At 42.1% G+C, this 21,400-nt stretch overlaps 1 protein-coding gene across 1 annotated transcript in view; it reads left to right on the plus strand.

The window, feature by feature from the left end:
• ASTN1 (astrotactin 1) overlaps positions 1-21,400 on the plus strand; it is a 299,182-nt gene that overhangs the window by 106,336 nt on the left and 171,446 nt on the right. The window contains exon 3 of the mRNA XM_006754536.2: positions 11,575-11,762. Coding sequence (XP_006754599.1) covers positions 11,575-11,762 — 188 coding nt within the window. The remainder of the gene's footprint in view (positions 1-11,574; positions 11,763-21,400) is intronic.

Here is a 21,400-nt window from a genome sequence, read left to right on the forward strand (position 1 = left end):
ATGTTAAAATCAAATCTGATATTGTTTTACCTTTTATTTGGTGTGTGGAAGGTGTGCGGAAGAGGGGGTAGTCTTATACGGGGGGTATATTAAAAACTCTGTATTTTGAGTGGAAATGTTAGGGGGTCGTCTTATACGCCCAGTCGTCTTATACGCCCAGTCGTCTTATACGCCGGCAAATACGGTACTTGGCTTCCTCATCCTTTTGATTTTGAGTTCCTCAGCTGTGTGCAGTTTCTCGAGTCCTAAGGAGCCCTTTCTGATCGGGAGATGTAGACCCAAGGGTCAAGTTCCTGATATTTGGTTACCATTTGGTTAGTGAAGATCTGGTATAGTCCATTACGAGATTTAAGAGCATTCTTTGTTGTTAGTGATTCCAAATCAGAAGGGTGGGAGAAAATTGGAAACATTAGTTTGGAGAGTCATAACATAGCTAGATATTTGAGGAAACTAGAAGAATTCAGGATCCTGTCGATTTTACAGATATATAACAAAACCTCAAGGACATTGAACAGGTCTAGAATCTATTATCTACAGAGGCGCATAGTTTTCTTTCTCTACAATCACCCTAATTTTTAAATCAAAGATAATCACAGTAAAACTAATTTTTTGAAATTAATCTTGGCCTGGTTATTAACATAAAGGCAGCAAGGATAGTGATTGACCATATAACCTCTTTTTAAGACTGCTTTACTGGAACTTTTCATAAGGAATCTCAGATTGAACTCTTAAAAGCTTCCTGAGGCCAGGAACTAAGCCAAGGACTCACCATCAAATTTTATTTGCAATCCCTCTCATTAGGGTGAATCTCTTTCTTGAGGTCCCCCAGATTTCCTATAGTTCCTGTTGTTTCTTCTTTTTGACAATGATAACAAGCATTTACACAGCCTACTCTGCAGAAAAGTTCTCAGTTTACCACTGAAGGAAGCTCACCTGTTATTTTAACACCACCTTCATTTTTGCTCCTTTCCTCTTCCTTGACTTCAGTCACAACTCCCACATCCCCTTGGGAGGACCTGCCCATCTTAATTCTTGAACATCTTGCTAAGCTCACTGGACTGGCCTTGTGTGCCAGCTTTGAATGGGCATGGATAGCCTGGCATCCCTCCATGAAAGTCCTGTGGCTGAGTCTTAAAGCAAAGAAGGTAAATGGAGTTTTATCAGAGATACCCAAAGAGTATAAGTTTGCTCAGGAACATTAGAGAAATGTGCTAGCACAACTTGGACCAGGTTTCTCACTATAAATGGGTGGATTCCTGGATTTAGGTTCCTGGCTTTTTGAAGATTCTTAAGCAGCTGGAGTCATTTAAAAGTACTATTTATTTAACTTTGTCAAGATTATTGCACAATTTTAGAATGTATAAGAATAATGCTAATTGTGACAATAACAAATACAGTATTGATGGATGATGATATTGATGTGGATTGGTGTTCATTATATGCCAGATAATGGCAAGCAATTTAGTTATATTATTCTGGGCTCGAGATTTGCAAAGCAAGAGAATGTGCATTGAAAATAGTGGAAAGGAACAAAGGCCTTAAACCCAGGAGCCCTAGGATTTTTCTCCTCTAATTTTCCCACTAACCAGGGAACTTCTTCAAGTATGTTGACTTTTCTGGAACTCCCTATCAATGAAATGGAGATATAAATACCCACATTAAAGGGTTGTAGAGGACTAAGTTAGCTCATGAATGTTGAAAGGGCTTCTTAACAGAGCCAGTGAATAAAAGGTACATCATTACTTGTTGAGTTGAATCATAGATGATAACAAAAATACAATTAGATGAGAAGTAATTAGAAATGGCGATACATCAAGACAGGTGATGGCCTAGTCTCTTCTGTAAGTCATGTTCAGGTGATATTTTGTCATTATCAATTTCATTTCCCATCCATTTTATAAAGTGAGAGCCATAGAGGAGATCTCACCGAATAGTTAAGGATCAAGAATTAGAGCAAATACTAAACTCGTTGGCAATGAAAGCCTGGAGGCCGAGAAAGAGGACTCAGGAGGAACAGAGTTCTCCTGGGTCTGGTAGGCAGTTTCTTTCCAACCTTCCTGCATCCAGGGCCCCAGATTTCCAAACCCAGGTATTCCTATTGCTTCCAATGCCACACTGCAAGGACGTGGCCCCCAAGGATATGTAAACCTCAAATCAGAATTCCAGTCATGAAAGCGCAGGCTTCAAAAGGACTTATTCTCATTACAATGTATGAAAGGATCTGTAAATACATATTTTAACATTACAGAGTTTAAATATTATTACACATCTTACTTGATGTCAGATTTTGTTAAATGGGTGCTGTTAGTTCAATTTACAAAGGTCAATTGGTGGCAGTGGAGAATAGAACTAGGCATATTTAAATTTTTTCTTATCAATACATTTTTAACTCAGATAACCCTACCTTTTTTCAAAGAGCTTTAGGCTTCCCCTCACCCCCTTTTCAAACAAGACTTTAATGAGAATCATGTGGGTAAACTCTTTGCAGAGCTTTGAAAGGATCCAGAGAACCATTGTGGTAGGAAGAAGCAAACCATTTTGGATGAAATCATAAGCCATTTGAATGCCTCCTCATCTCCCCGGTTGTGTCAGAACCTTTTGGCTGCACTCCCCCCCCACGGGAATGTTTTCATCTCCATGGCTAGGTAAATAGAATGTTCACGGAGTTGCTTGATTGCTATTCATGCTGGCAGAGAGTAGCGCGGTGACCTACTTCCAGCAGCATCCATAGAAAGCTTCACTGCTTTCATGAGCCTGATTTCAAAAGCCATCCTCTGTGTTCTACAGTGCCTGCCCACACCTGCCTCGGAGAAAACCTACTATGGACCATTGAGGGTCCTTATTTCTGTCTCTCACACCACTCCTGCTCTCATTTTTGGTTCATTTTAGCCCACCTTCAACCTCTTTGGGAAAAATAGAAGTGGTGGGTGGTAACATTTTTGAATTGTAGAGGACAGCTATATAAAGGGATCTTGATGGGGTTGCGGAAAGAAATCAGGTGAAGTTGTTTTTTTGTGTGTGTTTTTTAAATCTAGATTATTCTTGTTTACATAAGCATAATTGATCACAGGTAAATAAGTCATTGGAAATTATTTGGAGGCATCGGTATGTGGATGATTCTTTCTTCTTGGGGACCACTGATGTGGTTTCTATAAGTCATTGTCATAAATTTCAGTATAGCCAATTTTTACCCTGAAATGGATAGGCTGGGCTGAGCTAGAAGCTTTACAGACTCCAAGAAGAAAGTCTGATTTGAAAAACTTCCACAGAGACTTTTATCCAGTTGGCAGAAATATACTCGGCCTGCACCAGATTTGGGTGTCTGACTAGAGCCAACTGTTGTGTGTGGTTTTGTATCATTAAGTGCCATGGTTAGAGTTGGGGATTCCCTACAGACCTTCTAGTGCAATCATTTGAAGATCAGAAAAATGAGCTCCAGAGAGATTGCAGAGCCTCATCCCCTCAGATTCCCGTTCAAGGGCTCCTCTCCACCTGCCATTCCCTTTCTCATCACTGGGTCATTACTGCTTTGAGGCTCTTTCCATAGGGAGCAAATGTCACTGAGCAGGGAAATAGGAATTTAATTGTCCTTCTCCTGGTCACAAGTGGGAAGTTTCATTCCAAATCTCATCATGTCTGAAAGGTTCTAGGTACTTGAGAAAGGAGCTGCCTGGGCATCTATCTGTTGGGTGAGAGGTTCTTGAAGTTTGGAGCCATTTTACTATTAAGCTTTTGCCCACATAGTCCAGCACCCCTTGCTCAAGCCTATTTGGAGGCAGAGGAGCAAGAATTAGAGGATAAGCAGCAGCAGGCACTGAGTTTAATAGAGGAACCACAATGAGTGTTCCTTTTTCAGTTGTATGCTGAGCATCTGCACAAAAGGACTTCATGGCTATGCTGTCTCCCATTTTGTTGTTCACTTAGCCAGGTCTATATAGGCACAAACTTCAGACAGACCTTCATGTCCCTGGCATCTGTGCTGCTTGAATCATTTTATGTGGCTCTCACTCTGGCAGTAGGATTGTGTCACCTCAGCACTCCATACCAGATGGTCCCTGTGGTGAAAGGTGTGAACGCCCAGCAAGTTCAGCCCAAAGCACGTTGTTGCCTCACTTCTTTTGACTTTGTCCTTTCTCTCTGCATCCTTCTACTTTGTCTGATTTTCATTTGTTCTTCATCTTTCTTCACAGATGGCCAGGACACTAATGTGCTGCTGTCATTATGTTTATGGAACAAGTTGGGGTCTTTAGAGGCTGCCGTTTCAGAGACATTAAAGGCTTGGGTCACGTTTGATACCAGGGTAAAGATTTGCAGGATAATTAATGATCCTCTGCTGTTATTAACCCCTGACTTAAGCAGGTTATTTTCTTACAAAGGTGTTGAAAGTTAATGCCACTGTTAATAGTTTCAGTTGGAAGACCAAAATAAAGCCATGTGGGAAAGTAGACCTACCATCAATATCTTTCAAACTCTGAAATTAGAGTTGGGGAAAAAGGAAAGTAAAAAAAGAATTGAGTAAAAGGGATAATTCAATCAAAGGCCTACCTTTGGTAACCTTAATTATAGTCCCTGATGAAAAAGGCCCATTTGTTATTCTTAGTTTTGGACAGTTGGCTTTATCACTAAATTCCTGAGCTTGCTTGTCATCATGCAGAACCTCAGAATGGTAGCTGAGATAGCACAGGGTGGGAGGTTGCTATGTTCTATTTTTAGAGATGTTCCCTTTCCCTTGTAATGTATATATATAAAAGCCTAAGTGACTGTTCCACAGTTTGACTGGTAGCTATGAAGCACACTGACCACCAGGGGGCAGACACTCAATGCACAGGCATGGAAACATGGAACAGACTGATGAATCTCAGAGGATAGGGGAGCAGGGGGAGGGCGGGAAGAGATTAACCAAAGATCTTATATGCATACCACAGGCCTGGTGCATGGATTTGTGGGGTCCCTCGGCCGGTCACTGGTGGGGTCCTTCAGCCGGGCCTGCGGGGGTCAAGCTGAAACCAGCAGTCCGACATCTCCCGAGGGGTCCTGGATTGTGAGAGGGTGCAGGCCAAGCCAAGGGGCCCCACCAGTGCATGAATCCGTGCATCAGGCCTCTAGTTCTTTCATAAAGAATATGAGGCCATTCACAATACTGTACTTAATAGAATTGAAAAACAACCATGTCAAACTAATAACCCATGGACACTCCTTCCTTCCTCTAACAGCAGGCAGTTTTGTGGTAGTGCGTTTTATTTGTCTTTCAATTCATCCAGTTCTTTTCTAACTCTGGGGAATTCTCTCAGAAGCTAGACTAGATTTAGCTGGAGGAAGTTTTTTTAGATTAACAGTAGGTTTAAAGATCTTGATCTAAGCAAGGTTTGTAAGAGTAATGGCCATCAGGTGTCACCCTCAACCCTGAAAGACTGCAGGTGCGCTCAACATGAGGCAAATAATTGACATTTCAATAGTTCTTCCTGGCTTGACCTGGTCACTGGAGCCACCTCATGGCTCCCCCATGGGATCCAGCTTGGAACTCAGGAGGGAAAAGGGCCTAAATGCCAGGATTGCTCTAAACTGAGTCATTCAGTGAATTAAAAGGATATTTGAGAATTTCCCCAATTCCAATCCACATTGGAGTTTAAATTGTCCATTTCTTTGAAAAGGACATTACCATGGATCTGGTCCTTTCTGAAGTTACCTTTTGAAAAAATTTTGATCCTGAAACATGATGATTATCGTCTTAGAAGCTCAGTTCAGGGATTCTGAGAGTGAGGAAATGACTAAAGCAAGTCAAGAGGAAGGTGTAATTCCTAGAGAAGGAAATTTTGGAGCAAGTTTTGGGTGTCCTGACCTAATCCCACTAAAGGACAATGCTCCAAGCTCACAGACTGAGGCTGATTTTAATGTGATTTTTGTCTTACCCTCTTTCCTGCTGCCTTTCTTCATCCCAGGTTATTCTCTAGAGTAGCGGTCGTCACCCTTTCGGACCTCATGGAATGTCAGTGATCCACAGACCACCGGTTGGTGACCGCTGTTCCAAAGGCTTCCTTAAACCAGCGGTTGCCAACCTTTCGGACCTCATGGACCACCAGTGGTCCTCAGACCACCGATTGGCAACTGTTCCTCTAGAGTGACTCTCCCTGACCAAGTTACTATCACCCACGTTCTTTGTTGCATGTAGAAGCTCCAGGGTTTCTGCTTTAGAAGCCACATGTCTGTGCCAGTGTGATGAGAACCTTTCTCTCCAGCCTGAGATCCAGTCTGAAAATGGGCCTGGTTCTTAAAGGCTCCGATCAAATCATCCCAGATCAGTCCACCCTATGTTCAGAGGGAAAGGAGAAGTGGAGTACTATATACCTGAGAGATGATTTGACATTGTCTGTGACATTGAAGTCATTGCCTTTTTAGATGGTCCTGTGAAGCACACCCTTTAGCACTTAGAATCGTGGGTGGACAAAGTTTTACCAAGATCTTGACATTCATCTATACAGCTCCTCCTTATACAGATGAGAAAACTCAAAGCTAGTTTTGAGTTTGAAGGTTATTCCAGACTTGGGTCTCCTGAGCTCTGGTTGAGTATTTGGATCACTGTAGATTCTAGGATCAAAGTCACAGAGTGAGATTGATTAAATCTAGTCTGTTTGCTACTCTCTTTATAGGTCTTTCTTAATCATGGCTTTATTTTCTCCTCTGCTTAATAAAACTGTGTATGCTTTTCTATTAGCTCCTAACTCCTTAAACTGGCATTCACAACTTCCACAATTGACACTAATCTGCATTGTTTTTTAGCCTCAGTCCTCCACTAATCTCTGCGTATCCTCCATCCTGCAGCATCATCAGACCTGCCTCAGTTTTGCAAACACACATTATTTTTTTTTAAATATATTTTACTGATTTTTCACAGAGAGGAAGGGAGAGAGATAGAGAGAGTTAGAAACATCGATCAGCTGCCTTCTGCACATCCACCACCGGGGATGTGCCCGCAACCCAGGTACATGCCCTTGACTGGAATCGAACCCGGGACCTCTCAGTCCGCAGGCTGACGCTCTATCCACTGAGCCAAACCGGTTTCGGCGCGAACACACATTATTTTGCTGTTCCTTTGCACACACCATTCCCTTCATTTTACCTCTTCCCCTGGGTTTATGCCCAGCCAGTTTCTACCCTCTCACTCAGCACGGCTATTACTGTTTAGAGGACTTACTCATGGCCATGTCTTCAATTTAAAACTAGACCAAAAGCTCCTTGAAAGTAAGGACCATGTCACACAGTTGACTGACTGGCAAAAGTGGTATGCTCCAAAAATATTCGTTGTGTCCAGGAATAAATGGGACCCTAGTTTCTGTGTATTCCAGTTAATTCCAGAATGTTGGGAGGTACTTAGGATGTGAGGGCTGTGGAACGAAAGAATAGACACGCTGAAAGTCAGGACAGTCTACCCTTTCAGAGATATCAGCTCCAAGTGTGATGATGGCTTCAGTGCTCATGTCATCTGTGATAGCCTGAGATGCTTGTGTGGGCTCCTGTTGGCACTTGTTTTATTCAGTACATTATAGAAAAGGCCCTGTCTGAGCCTCAGGTGCAGTGCACAAGGGACCTTGGACTAGAGTAACTATTTTATTACCATCCCTGTTTGCTCCTTAGAAGTCTTAGGATAGCCTTGCATTGGCCAAACAATTTGGGAGCATTTCCTCTTCTTGAGGTATTCTGCTGACATCCAGTCCAACGTGACTGCATTGATGTTCTAGGCTCCACCTCAGCCCATCGACTTGAAATTCACAAGACATTTATTGTGCCCCATGTGGTTTTTTCATTGGTTGATCCAGGCCTACTGTAGCATAAGTAAATAATTCCAGGTTTGGCATTTTAGCTCTTCCATGTCAAGTCCTGCCAAGAAAGGGAAAAAAGCTGAGGGAGAAGCCATCATTCCTTAATTATCTTGAATCTAAAATATGACAGTGCCCTCTCTGGCAGACGTGGCATTCTCCTTCCTTTAACCTTTGTCCTCTCTGATGAGTCTAGTCTGGGAAAATCGCCGTCCATAAGGAGGGGTGTGAAAAACCTACAGGGGTTCAGAGGACTGGCCTGGTGCCAAGGCCAGAAATGCTCTCTCACCTTCCCGTGTGGGCATTTGTCAGTGCCCTCCCTGCACCTGTTCTTTCCTTGGTACCATCCCTCCTAGAACCCTGCAGCAGAATACATTCCTTCCCAAAAAAGTCTTAGATGGCCAGTGAATATGGGGCTTCTTTTTGGGCTGATGAAAATGTTGTGGAATTAGAGCGATAATGGTTGCAAAGCTTTGCGAATACACTAAAAACCACTAGATTGCATATTTTGAAAGGGTGAATTTCTGGGTATGTGAATTATATCTCAATTTTAAATGAATTCATGAAATACTAACTCCTTGTGTAATAAATTAAAGTCCTGTAGCACAAAAACTCCTGAAAGACCACTCGGACTTTCTCCTTAAGTGCATCCTCGCTCTGTGCATGTTCAAAGGTCAGGCCATACAGTGTGTGTGCTGGGGGTGGAGGGGAATGACAGAAGTTCATCTGTTTCATTCCCTGTTGTGTCATGCCCAGTGACCTTGGTCTGGGTATTGACTTGTCTTTGCTTCCACAGTTAAAACAGAGGTAATAAGCTTGACCCACTTGATGAGGATCTGGGAAATAAAAATCCAGTTTGTTAAGTGCTTTAGGCAGCGGTTCTCAACCTGTGTGTCGCGACCCAATACCCTGCGGAGGCTTTTGTGAGCAGGGAGGCCAGGGAAAGATATAAATCTTTGTTTTATTATGGTTGCAAATATCAAAAAATTTCTATATGTGACACGGCACCAGAGTTAAGTTAGGGTTTTTCAAAATGCTGACACGCCAAGCTCAAAAGGTTCGCCATCACTGGCTTAGACCAATGAGAGGCTAGCTTCCCTCTGAATGGGTACAAGAAGGGTTGAAGAGACACCCGCGTGTACGGGATAAATCCCAGGTGCGGCGGGAGGCTGGGTGTGTGTTGTGCTGGGTGATTCAGTTATACCACTAGGTGCTCCATTAGGAACCAGTGCTGGTGGTGACTTATGTCTATAGTGAGAAGGAGACTGAGTTTGGTTTCTGTAACAATAACGGGAGAGGGACTTAGGGGAGGAGGGTGTGTTTCCCTGGAGGAATCTTCCCAGTGCTTGGGTGTGAAGGCTTGATGGGTGAGGGTAAGTACCACCTAGTAGGGTTTGTGCCTGGAGGGGTTTCTACTAGTCTAAGCAGGAGGCACGCCCAAGGGTTTCTATTCACCTGGGAATTGGAAAACCTCCTTAGAGGAAAGGTGAATCGGGAAGCCTGAGTACCTGCCTCACCCACAAATGGGGCTGTGCCTGAGGCACAAGACGGGGATGCAGGGAGTCATCCATTCTCACACCCTCTGCCCACTGCAGCTTGCTGGATGCTATGCCAGGCACATCCCAGAGCATGGACAGCTTGTCAGTCCAGCACCCATCGGGGTAACTGAGTTCCCTAGGCCAGTGGTCGGCAAACTGCGGCTCGGCAAACCGTGTCTCGCGAGTCACATGCGGCTCTTTGGCCCCTTCAGTGTGGCTCTTCCACAAAATACCGACTTCTGCGCATGGGCCACAAAGTTTTAATCGCACTGTGTGTGCACGCTCACACGTGGTATTTTGTGGAAGAGCCACACTGAAGGGGCCAAAGAGCTGCATGTGGCTCGCAAGCCGCGGTTTGCCAACCATGGCCCTAGGTGACCAGGGAGAAGGGCTAAGTCTTTGCTGCTTGCTGGTCCTCCATCACACCCCGCTGTTACTCTGTGCCCTGGTCTGTTGTGTGAAATAGGCGATCATATTAGTGTCTTCTAGATACTAGCCATGACCTGTTCCTCGTAAAGATTCTTGTCACTCACCTACCCTGAGAGGAATGGCTCACATTTCTTCCTCCTTCTCCTCCTCATTCTCTTATCAGGGTCTAAATGCCTTCTCCCCACTTACCTGCCTATTAAAGGGAAATCGCCCATACTTCAAGGCCCAAACCAGTATTATCTTCTGAAAAGAAGGCTACTTTCCTCTCTCCTTCACCCCTCTACCCAGGCAAGATGAGTCTTGCCTCCTCCTACGTTCCCACAGAATGCTGCCATGCATGTATTGTAGCACTTAACCCACGCTCACTCACCGTGGGTTACTTTAGAGCAGCGGTCACCAACCGATGGCCCATGAGGTCTGAAAGGTTGGCAACCCCAGCTTTAGAGAACTTGTCAAGGGCCTCATGGGGATTCATGACTTAGTGCCCAGAATAGGGTCTGATGCTTAATATATGGCCAGTGTGTATCTGTTAAATAAATGAATAAATATATAAGTAAATAAATCAGAACATCATTTGTGTCCTCGTACAAATAGTGAAAGGTATTTATAAACTCCATAAATATTTAAAATTGCTTTCCTCTTTATGGTCGTTGTACTTGATGAGAATATTCTTCTGAATGTGTTTTATTAAATCTTTTTTCTGTCTATGGAATTAGTTTTTTGGTCAAAGGTGATAAATTTTGGGAGAAGCCATACCTTACAAAAATGAAGTTTTAGAAAGCAGAGCTTTGCCCAAGTGTGTTCAGCAGAAGGTTAGTTCCCTGGTGGTAATAGTTAGTAAAGAAGAAATGGTCTGGGGCCAATGAAGTTCAGGAGGGACTGGGTTGATCAGGTCTCTCTTGTGGAACGTCTCAAAGCTTTGACCTGGTGTTGCTTAGGAATATTAGTGAGAGGGTCATATCGCAGTGACCTCTGCAGCAGGAGCTTAGCACCTATGGTATGAGGTGCATGTTTGGAGTTTTGTTATTGATTTGTTGGTGATAGACCAGTCCCTCAATCTACCGCCCTGAGGGCAGGTGAATGTCTGCTCTTAGGAATGTCTTGTGCCTGTGCAAAGGACCCACTTCTGCACCACCCTCTCCATGTACACCATCTCTGCTCTGCAAAAGTGAAGAGAAAATTTAAAGGGAATCAGAACATTATTTTATCTGCCACACCAGTATCAGACATCTCCAGTGGACTCTGCAGAGAATGATTATGGTTTTAGAAATAACCTGTCAGCCCCGTTGTTCTGCAGTAATCTCCCAGGATGTTTCATAAGTACCAGTTCTTTGCATGGTAATTACCAACTCTCTCCATGGTAGATTCGCTGGTATCTAGGAGCAATTGCTAGGGAACTCACACTTTCACAAATTTATAAGAGGAAAGCAACCTTGCTTTTACCCCAGGGGGAGCTATCAGGGTATTCAAATTGTGCTGGGTAAAGGGTGCTATTGATTATAGAAATAGCGGGAAGAACTTGAATTTTTACCTGGTCTTTTTCTCAATGTGTGAGAGGCTGTCTCGCTAGATGATGGTGCTAAGACCGATGGGGGATAATTTTCTTCTCAGGGTCTCTTCCACTCCTTGAGATTTGGAGCAGCAGTAAGTCTGACCTAATTTTAGTTGGAACCCTATGTTGTCTTCCTCTGATGCTGGCTAATCAGTACCAGTGTCTATGAAGAAGATGAGTAAGAAGATCTGGTCTAGTACAGCTGGAATTCTGATCTGTGCCTTTGCTGTTTGTCCTGTAGAGATCTCAGGGAACACAGAGGACATCCCTCTGGTGCGCTGGAGGCAGCAGTGGCTGGAGAATGGCACTTTGCTTTTTCATATCCATCACCAAGATGGTGCCCCAACCCTTCCTGGACAAGACCCAACCGAAGAACCCCAGCACGAGTCAGCAGAGGAGGAGCTGAGGATCCTCCACATCTCGGTCATGGTAAGAGCAGCATGGCCTTCACCTCTCAGGCCATGCCTTACATTACCTTGACATTAAGAGTCTTGGTGCCAACACACAGCTCTGTAAGACCCAATGCAATACTGATCACTGATCATGTTAATGAATAATTTTCCATATATGGGAAAGCAATCCACCTGTGGTGTCAGTAAAAGTTGCAATTATTTCCACAGCACCATTTCCCAACTGTTCTCTGTAGGAACATGCCTCGGCATAGAGTTTTCACAAACCATCAGCAATATACAGGAACAGTAGACTGTCTTAGAAAGAAATTATTCAACTTGTATATCCAAATATCTTATAATAGTTGTTCCATAAATGTTGGCCAAATGATTGAATAGCCAAGCTGCTTGATGCTACCAACTCCTCTTCCCTCTTGCATCACCTGGGAGAAAGTCAGCATCCTGGTAGTCTCTCCTCGTACAAGAAAGGTCATGGCAATAGATACTAGTCCCTCCCTCTAGCCCAGCTGAGAAATTTCACCATCAGTAACCCTTCACCTACTCAGAAATTAAAAAAAAAAAAAGTTTAGAAGATCCTAATTAGCAGGGTTTTTTTTCTCAAAAAAATTAAAATAGTATTCCTAAAGTTCTAGTAACTTGTATTTTAAAATCTCACTAGAAGTTTGTACAATGGCAGGTAGGGGTTTTCTTTGATGGTGTATCATTCATCACTGTATCCTTAGCACTTAGAACAATGCACTCACATACTTAATGCTTAATAAATATTTCTGGAATAAATGAGTGAATTTCCCAATGCAGATAGAAAGTACCTGTTTTTCTTGATATTTTATGTATTTGTATTTTGTTGACAAAGCCAATACATCTTCTCCTAGGGTAACCTGCGAGCAGATTGAGGCTTGACAGATTAGCCATGAGCCATATGTATGGAGGGCATAGGCTAGTCTACTGTTAGGAAATTCAGCTGAGAACCAATCTAGGTCTTGTGTAAACTTTAATCATTTATTATTCTGGTACTGTCACTACATGCTGTTTAGTTTTGTGTATCAGATTGGAGGAAACTGAAACACATTTTAGATATATGTAAATTTTCATTATCCAAATACTTGGCATAGAAACTTTCCCCATAAGAATCTCTCATAAAATCTCAGAATGTAATCCTTATATATCTTCCTCAATCTGTGTCTCTATCTAATAACTGGCTCAATAGATTACCTGCATACACATAAGCTACTTTATGTAAACTATCTAGTCAAGAAAAGAATTTTTGAACAGCAGATGTTAAATCTCAACGTCCAAATATGCTAGAAGGCAGTTAAATGAGATTGCTATGCCCCATATTTACAAATGAACTGAGGTTTATAACATGGGAGTTACTGTACTTGTACATCCATAATCAAAGGCCAGTATTTCCTTTCTCAGAGAAAGCTGTCTGCATTATAGTTTGTAGTTTCCAGGGAGTGGTGAGGTCAGTCCGATCTGAGGAATCAGCCCGACATTGACCAGGGTGACAGATGTGATGTAGAGGCCCCGTTGTCTTCACACTAATAATATGGTCTGAGTGGGAAAAAAAAAGGGTAGAGGGTGGCTTCCCACCAGCTATCCACAACCTTTCATGGTTGGGGGAAGCAGTCATAGTCATGGGTGGTTTTGTTTTGTTTCTTTTAGTCCAAGACCATGTCAAAGAACCTGTCTTTTTCACACCAAATATAAGTATTATGAGATTCCGAAGAACTAATACCAGGTGTGATTTTTGTCTGAAAGAAAGACCTTGAATACAAGAAGTTAAGATAGGTAGCATGTCAGAAGGAGTGCTTAGTTGGAGTGGGGGAGTCCTGTGAAGATCCTGGCGAGACAATCTAATGCTTGTCCTGGTTGCTACCTCATATTTTCAGTGTGGCAAGAACCGCACTGTCTATCCTCAGATGGAGGTATTTCGGTACCTTCTCTAGAGGAGTGTGTGTGTGTCTGTGTGTTCTTGTGTGTGTGTGTGCACGCACACATTTGTGAATGCGGATGGCAGTGACGATAGAAATACACTGATCAAGAATGTCAAAGTATCTGAGGAAATACGTTGTGCTCATAAATATAACAGCCCCTGTGAGAAACCCTGCATTATGAATGGCATGCTTTTCTTGAAACCCCTGGGCAGGGGTTAATGGACAATGGACATTTAAATGGAAAGAGAACAAAAGTCAGCCTTATTGCTGTGCCTTAGACCTTTCCTTCTTATGCTACTGGTCACCATGGCAGACCACTAATGACATTCTCTTTCCCAAATAAAATGGAATATAATATTCCTCCAGCTTTATTTAAACTAAGTTATTTTCAATGAGGCTGGGGGAGGCAGAGGTTAAAAAGCAGTGGGCAAAGGGTGAGAATGGACAGGTCTTGTGTTTGTCCCTGGCTTGGCCCCTTGGAAAGGCCCACATGTGATTGAAAAATTTAAGTAGTCTTTTGACTTCTGCAGGAGAGTAGGGTTCCCTGGATGAACTAAAGATATAAGAACCACCCTCCATCCTCCTCAAAGATGATGTGGTCAATGTAGTCCCCTGCAGCCCCGCTTTCTGATCACCTTCCTCCATTCCCAATCCACTCCACCACCTCCCACACTGCCTCTCCTATGCTGAGTCTGTTGTAGTCAGTTTCAAAGCTGCAGTTGTGTATTTGCCCTCAGCTTAGAAATCAAGCCTAAGGGTATTGTGTTTGAAGATGTGATTCCTAGAGTCTCTTATGTCTTAAGAGAAGGAGAGATGGATAGACTTTATCTGATATTCTTTATACCATCTTCTTCGGATATAAACTAGGCAACTAGTTGAGGCATCCAGAATGACAACATTATAAATGGGAGAAGATAGCAAAATGCTTTGACCAATAACAGTGTTGGGCAGCAAAATGCACTTGAATGAAATCTTACTGCCCAAACACTTTTATGAAATGACAAAAGTGGTGCTATTTTTCATTAACTATAATGATGACTGTTGGTATACTTTTAGTTTGGACCCATTAGCATAATTTGAAAAAGAGAAAAGTTAAGGTGTTTATTAAAACATGGATACATCTAACCTTTTCTCTCTTATTAAAAATAAATATATTTAAAAGCTTACCTGAAAATCCTATTTCCAATATGTGTAAAGGAAATTAATGGTTCTGTGAAAAACCTTAAGCTTTACATTTCTTTCATTTCATATTTATACCTTTCTTGTTCATCTTGTCTCGATGCAGGGATTGCTGTTTATATTTTGCATTTACCATGTTTTGTTTTAAACACAAAATAGAAGTAATGAGAGAATGAGAAACAGAAAAACCTTTTTTGGTATCTTTATGACATTGTATGAATGAGAATCATTAAGTCATTTCCTCCATGGAGCCTAGTACAAATACACCATCAGCAAATCGTGGGCTGGCAGAAAACCAATACCTCGGCTGGGAACTGGGCAATTTTAAACTTTGAAAAACATTTTACTTTTGTTATTTTTTTCAATCGCATCCTAAAATTTTTAATAATTTTTTCCCCAAAATGCTACCATTTCTTCCTAGTGTAGAATAATTGGATTTCCCTCCTGAAATCTTATATCATTGCTCTGCAGGTCAAACAATGTATGTTAACCTCCTTCGTGACTCAAACTTGGCTGAAGAGATTTATTTCAAATTTTGCAAGATAATTGGCATTTAAAACTACAAAAGTACACATGGGTAGTTTTTCGCAAACTCTTGAACAAGCGAAGGCAAAATCATCAAATGAAAATTGATGTCTGAGTTTAAACCAGAAGTCACATAAATCTTCAGCAATAAGCAGATTGTTTATTCCTAAGAAGATCGGGTTTAATATGACTTTATATCGGCTATTCAGACTCTGTGTGGATTAACATTTCCATATTTTACTTTTGCTAATTTACCATGTGATCTACATTTTTCTTCAAGTATGTAAAAGAGTTTAATGATGTCTAATAGAATTTTAATGTATTATCTATATATTTCATCTTTGTAATTAAAGATGGCAGTGTTAACAGACTTGCTATATTGCAGCCAGGTTGGTTAAGTGCATTTTTCACAGCAAATAGCCTTTCAAAAATACTGTGAGTTGATGTATATTTTGTAGTGATAATTCCGACTGATAAGTAATATCTTTTATAGTTCAGCCTTCTTAGGCACAATTCACAATTGTGGGGAAAAATAATTTTTGTGCATTTGTCTATCCCCCTAAGGATAAAGTCCATTAATCAAGCGTGGGTGCTGCTGAGGCTGTCTAGCCCCCTCAAAGCCCCCACCTCCCCTGAATGAAGCTCATTGGCCATTGTCTACAGGCTCCTGTGGCCTTGACTGCTGGCTCCTCAGGTGTCCCCAAGCTCGTTATTTCTGGAAACCTCTGATGAGTTCAAGAGACATTTTCTCTTTAGGGAGAAACATGAAGACAACAAGGTTCAGGGACAAAAGAGACCACAGGTGCTTTTGTGGAGTCGTAGAGTGCAGGAACAGAATGGACACTCTAGGGAAGTTACATTTGGGGCTGAGTTGAGTAGAAAGCCCACAGAACTTTTATGGGAGCCTCAAGGACCGTGTTTCTAAGACTGCAGAAGACTTTGTGCCATGGAACCCATCCTTTCTCTCACTGTTACATTTGAGTTTGGTCCAGCTGACTGTGCAACACGTGACTTTGCTTGAAGTTGTCTTCATTTCACTCCTAAAGCTCAGCCACTTCCAGGGCAGAGAAAAGCAATTCCAAGTGGTCATCACTATGTCCACCAAGACCACCATGTACTTACTAAATGGGCACAGGAGAGATGGTGAGATGCCTTTTCTGTCAATATCTTTTGCCTTCAGAAATCTGTTACAAAAATTATTAATCAGGGTTACTTTTGTATCTTTATTATCGATATTATTTTTGTAGTTCTGACTTGAGGATGCCCTCATTTATCAGTGCTGATCTTCTTTACCTTTAAGAATCAAATGGAGGAGTTAAATGTGTCATGCCTTACTATGAAGGGCAGAGCTAGGGCAATAAATTAAAAGGTACAAAAAGATGGGTCCTAATTCAGTGCAACGAGTTTTTCCAGCAATTCAAGCCATCACCCATCTTGGGACTGGACTGCCTGACTGGCATGCTGCCCACCTGCCAGACTCATTACTGTGTACTCTGCCTTCCATTAGGAAAGTGGGGTGCAGTTCCTAAAATAATCAACAAAATCCCTGAAAATGGAACTTCTTTGCTTTGGTCTTTGCTCTGAAAGACTGATGTGCAAAAGACTGGAGATCAGGGTTCCTTCAGAGGCTATTCCAAGAGCCAAAGAAGGTTTGGCTTGCAAACCTCCTCACCCGGCACCATAATTTGTCTGTGCATCTCTTACAGGTACATGGGGGTCTGTTAGCCATTCAATTGCTCAGCTAACTTCATCTTGCTTGCTGCTACCCTTCCATGTTCCTCTGGAGCTGGGATATAGCAGAAAGAAACTCTGGGTTTGGAGTTGGAAGGTGGGCTTCTAAGGCTCGCTTTACTATGGTGGGTAATTGGCTGACTTTTTTTAGAAGACTTATTACCTCGTCTGTGAAATGGATGCATTGGTTAGACTTTTAAGTGATAAAGAATAGGGACCCCCTCTGTCCTCTAATGGAGTTTTACAATAGAAATTCATATGGAGGTAAGGGAGACAAGAATCCTCTGATTAAAACAAAATTCAAACAGAATTTCATGAAGCCTGGAACTGGTAGTTCATGCAGGATCTATGTCAGTGATGGCGAACCTATGACACGTGTGTCAGAGGTGACACACAAACTCATTCTTTTGGTTGATTTTTCTTTGTTAAATGGCATTTAAATATATAAAATAAATATCAAAAATATAAGTCTTTGTTTTACTATGTTTGCAAATATCAAAAAATTTCTATGTGTGACCCGGCACCAGAGTTAAGTTAGGGTTTTTCAAAATGCTGACACGCCAAGCTCAAAAGGTTCGCCATCACTGATCTATGTCATCTTGTCAGCCTCAGCAGTGGCTTGGCTCTTCCACACCTGTGTTATTGCTCCTGTTGCTATGAATTGGTTTCTACATCTTATAGTCTCTAAATCCACCCCCCCTTCCCGGCTTCATTGCTTTTATATGTTTGTATTTTCCATTTGCTCATCATGTCACCTCACTTTTGACCCCTCCTGACTTCTCTCAGTCTTACAAGGTTTCCAGCTTTGTTCCTGTGGCTGTCAGAGTCCCTGTTTTTTGTCTCTTGTTCTTACTGCTTTGGGAGAGAAGTAGATGGCTCTACCCAGTTGCTATAGTTCCTGTTCAGAGCTTTTCCTATCAAGTTATCCCATAGGTCAGCGGTTCTCAATCTGTGTGTCGCAACTCCTTTGGCGGTCGAACGACCCTTTCACAGGGGTCGCCTAAGACCATCCTGCATATCAGATATTTACATTACGATTCATAACAGTAGCAACATTATAGTTATGAAGTAGCAACGGAAATAACTTTATGGTTGGGTCACAACATGAGGAACTGTATTTAAAGGGCCAGAAAGTTGAGAACCACTGCCATAGGTGGATGTAACCCTAACCTTCTATTGGCTGTAGTTATGAGGAGGTGGGCTTCTGTGGCACAGAAAATGACCATCCCTGTTCTAGGCACAGCTCAGGACCACTTCCTTTAGCAGAGACTGCTTTATCATTCAACACAATGGACATAGTACCGTCTACCTTGTACAGAGAAGGATTAAATGATATCATTATTATTATCATCTTATTTTGTACCTATGTGCCGATGCTAAGTGTTTTCAATGTATATTATCTTATTTTTTCATTTTTATCACAACACCATGAGGGTAGGGTTTATTATTTTCCCATTTTGCAGATGAGGCGATTGAGGGCCAGACAAGCTAAGTAACTTACCTAAAATTAAGCAACTATTAGGTTGCAGAGCCAGGATTTGAATTGAGGCACTTGGCAGTCTAGACTATGAGAAGCAGCTAGCTCATATTCTGGCCCACACTAAGTGGCCAATATGTTTATTTCTTGTCCTCTTATCAGCTTTTGTTGTTTTGTTGAATTCTGTCTGTTAAGACTCATCTGACACTTTTCCTCATTGTTACTGCAAAACTACTAACTCTATGAGCACTAGGACCCACAAGCTATCACAGATCTTTCTCTCTGTAACTGCACCTGGCAGCTAACCCCAAAAAGCTCAGATCTGTTCAGCGTGGCTAAACCCACCTGCCCACCTTGGCTTCAGCCATGCCACCTCACAGCTGGCCATGGGTTTATTGGCAAGGAAGGGAAGAGGACAGTTACGGGTTTCCAACTCTAAAATTGTGGAAGTCATGTAACAATAGACTTCGGCTGCTTCATATACATCCTTTCACACTTTTAGGGTAAATTTTTAGAAATTCAAGAAGCATTTTAAAAGCATTATTGGCCTATTATTGATATAAAAGAATCATTGACTCATTTACTTATTTAGATATTGATTCTTTCATTTAACAATATCTGTCAGACTTCAGGTATTTTTTTTAGCTACTAAGGAGATAGAAAATTAATAATACAAGATTCTGCTTTCAAGGGACATTTAATCATATTATTAGTGCTTAACATTTGAGGATGGCCTTTGGCCAAACTTAGAGCCAGGTGGAATGCACCGTCTTCTCCATTCCTTTCCATTTTTATATCCTTGTTACAATTCTGGTGTTTCCTTTCTTAAAGCTCCTGGAAGCCTTAAGTCACCCCATTTTTCCAGACAACAAGGAAAATAGCCAAGACGCCAATTTTTCACAAGGATACTAATGCCCTTTAGCAACTTGATGTAATATTCTGTACTGCCATTTAACTCACTTGATAGAGAAGCCAACAATTTACTTTTAAGTACTTAGTTCCCAAAACCCCTGAAGATCCTTTTGAAAGAAGGAGCTATAACCTCTTCGGGGTTCAAATCAATATTAAGAACTGGCAGTAGTCATAGTAATGAAGCTATCACTTTGCTCACTGCGTACCAGGGAGGGTCTAAGATTATTTTCCTGCATAATATCAATCAAGTCCCATAGCAGCCTGGTGAAATTAGATGTGCATTTCCCCCCATTGTGACTTAGAGAAAGAAAATCCCAGAATCAAGGTCACACAGGTGGAGCCAGTATTTTCAAGGCCAGTGTGTCGGACCTCTGACCTCAGTCTGCTGTGGGACTGTACTGCTTGGTGGCACCAGAATCAGCTGGTCTCTCCCATTTTCCAGGCGGTGGGGGCACTTTGCTCTCTCAGCTAGTGCAGCAGAAACTCTTCGCTTGGTGGAGATAAGGAAGAGGCACCTAGAGAACTGGATAAGATGTTATCATGGAGGAGTCTCTGAGCCCCTTCAGAAGTTGCAGAGCTAGATTGGACAAAAAGATCAAGCATTGCAAAGAAGCCTGAGGTTGGCTCTGAGCAAAAGTCATTGAGAAGCCGATGAGGACTGTAGTCGTCTTTGATGTTGAACTTGAGTGAAGTGGTTTATAGCAAAGGCTTTGCTATCAGAGAGACCAATTGAAATCCTAGTTCTACCAGTTACTAAATTTTCTAATGACCTTGGACAAATTGCTTAATCTCTCTAAACTCATTCGCCTCATCTATAAAATGGTAATGATAATAGATTCTGCTTTGTAAGCTGTTTCGATGATTGCAGGAGATGATTTTTATTAAGCACTTCCTATAATGTCTGGCCCATGGGAGTGCCCAGTAAATATTAACTAGGTAAACTCTTGGGATGTCATGCAAGCTCCCTGTAACAATTCTGTGTGCAATGTGTTACCCGGTGGCCACTACTTTAGAGAGGCAGAAAAGCAGCTGGGATCATAGCAACCTCTTAGAGGAGTCCTGGAGGAGTCATACTCAGGGAAAACACCAAGGCAATTAGGGACATCAGGGCAACGGAATGAGCCCTTACAAAGCCAGGATGCGGTCATGTACATCCAGGGCATTGTTAAGCTGCTTCTGTTTCATTGTTTATAGGGTTTCCTAGCAGCTGTATTATGGTTTAGGGTGATAAGCCCAGCTCCAAGCTTCCCTGGAAGAACTTCACCAATTTATTTTTTCATCAAACCAAATGATGTCATTATGGGAATTCCTTTTCTGCCCAGGTATCCACACATACAGATTGTTATTACATTCACAACAGGGAACAGAAGACATGGAATGGTGGGTGTATTCACCATTCAGATGCTTATTCCTAATGCTGTTACCTTTCCTCCAGGTCATGCTATCTTCCCCACGCTTCCTGCCCCTATCAAAACTTTGGGATTCCCTCACAGACCTGAAGTTTGTCTGTGAATATGCCCTCAAACCTACTCCCATCACACCAATGGGCTCTGATTGGAGACAGACTGGATTTGATAGTAGATGTAGCAGCTCTATATAATGCCTGGTCCATGGGAATGCTAACATGGAGAATGGCAGAAAGTTAGGCCAGGGCTCTATGAGCTCTGTTGCAATTACCCATCTCTTGTCATTGTAGTACCAAAGCAACCATACACAATATGTTAGTGAATGGGTGTGGCTGTGTTCCAATAAAACTTTATACAAATAGGCAGTGGACCACAGTTGGCCTAGAGGTCATAATTTGCTGGCCCTGATCTAGTACTTTCTCCTCATTTTGTCTACAGAGCCCAAACACAGACTAAAATCTAGTAATTTGGTAGAAGTGATAGGGTTGTA

Source organism: Myotis davidii, unplaced genomic scaffold, assembly GCF_000327345.1.
Source record: "Myotis davidii unplaced genomic scaffold, ASM32734v1 scaffold591, whole genome shotgun sequence".
In the NCBI taxonomy this organism is placed as follows: Eukaryota; Metazoa; Chordata; class Mammalia; order Chiroptera; family Vespertilionidae; genus Myotis; species Myotis davidii.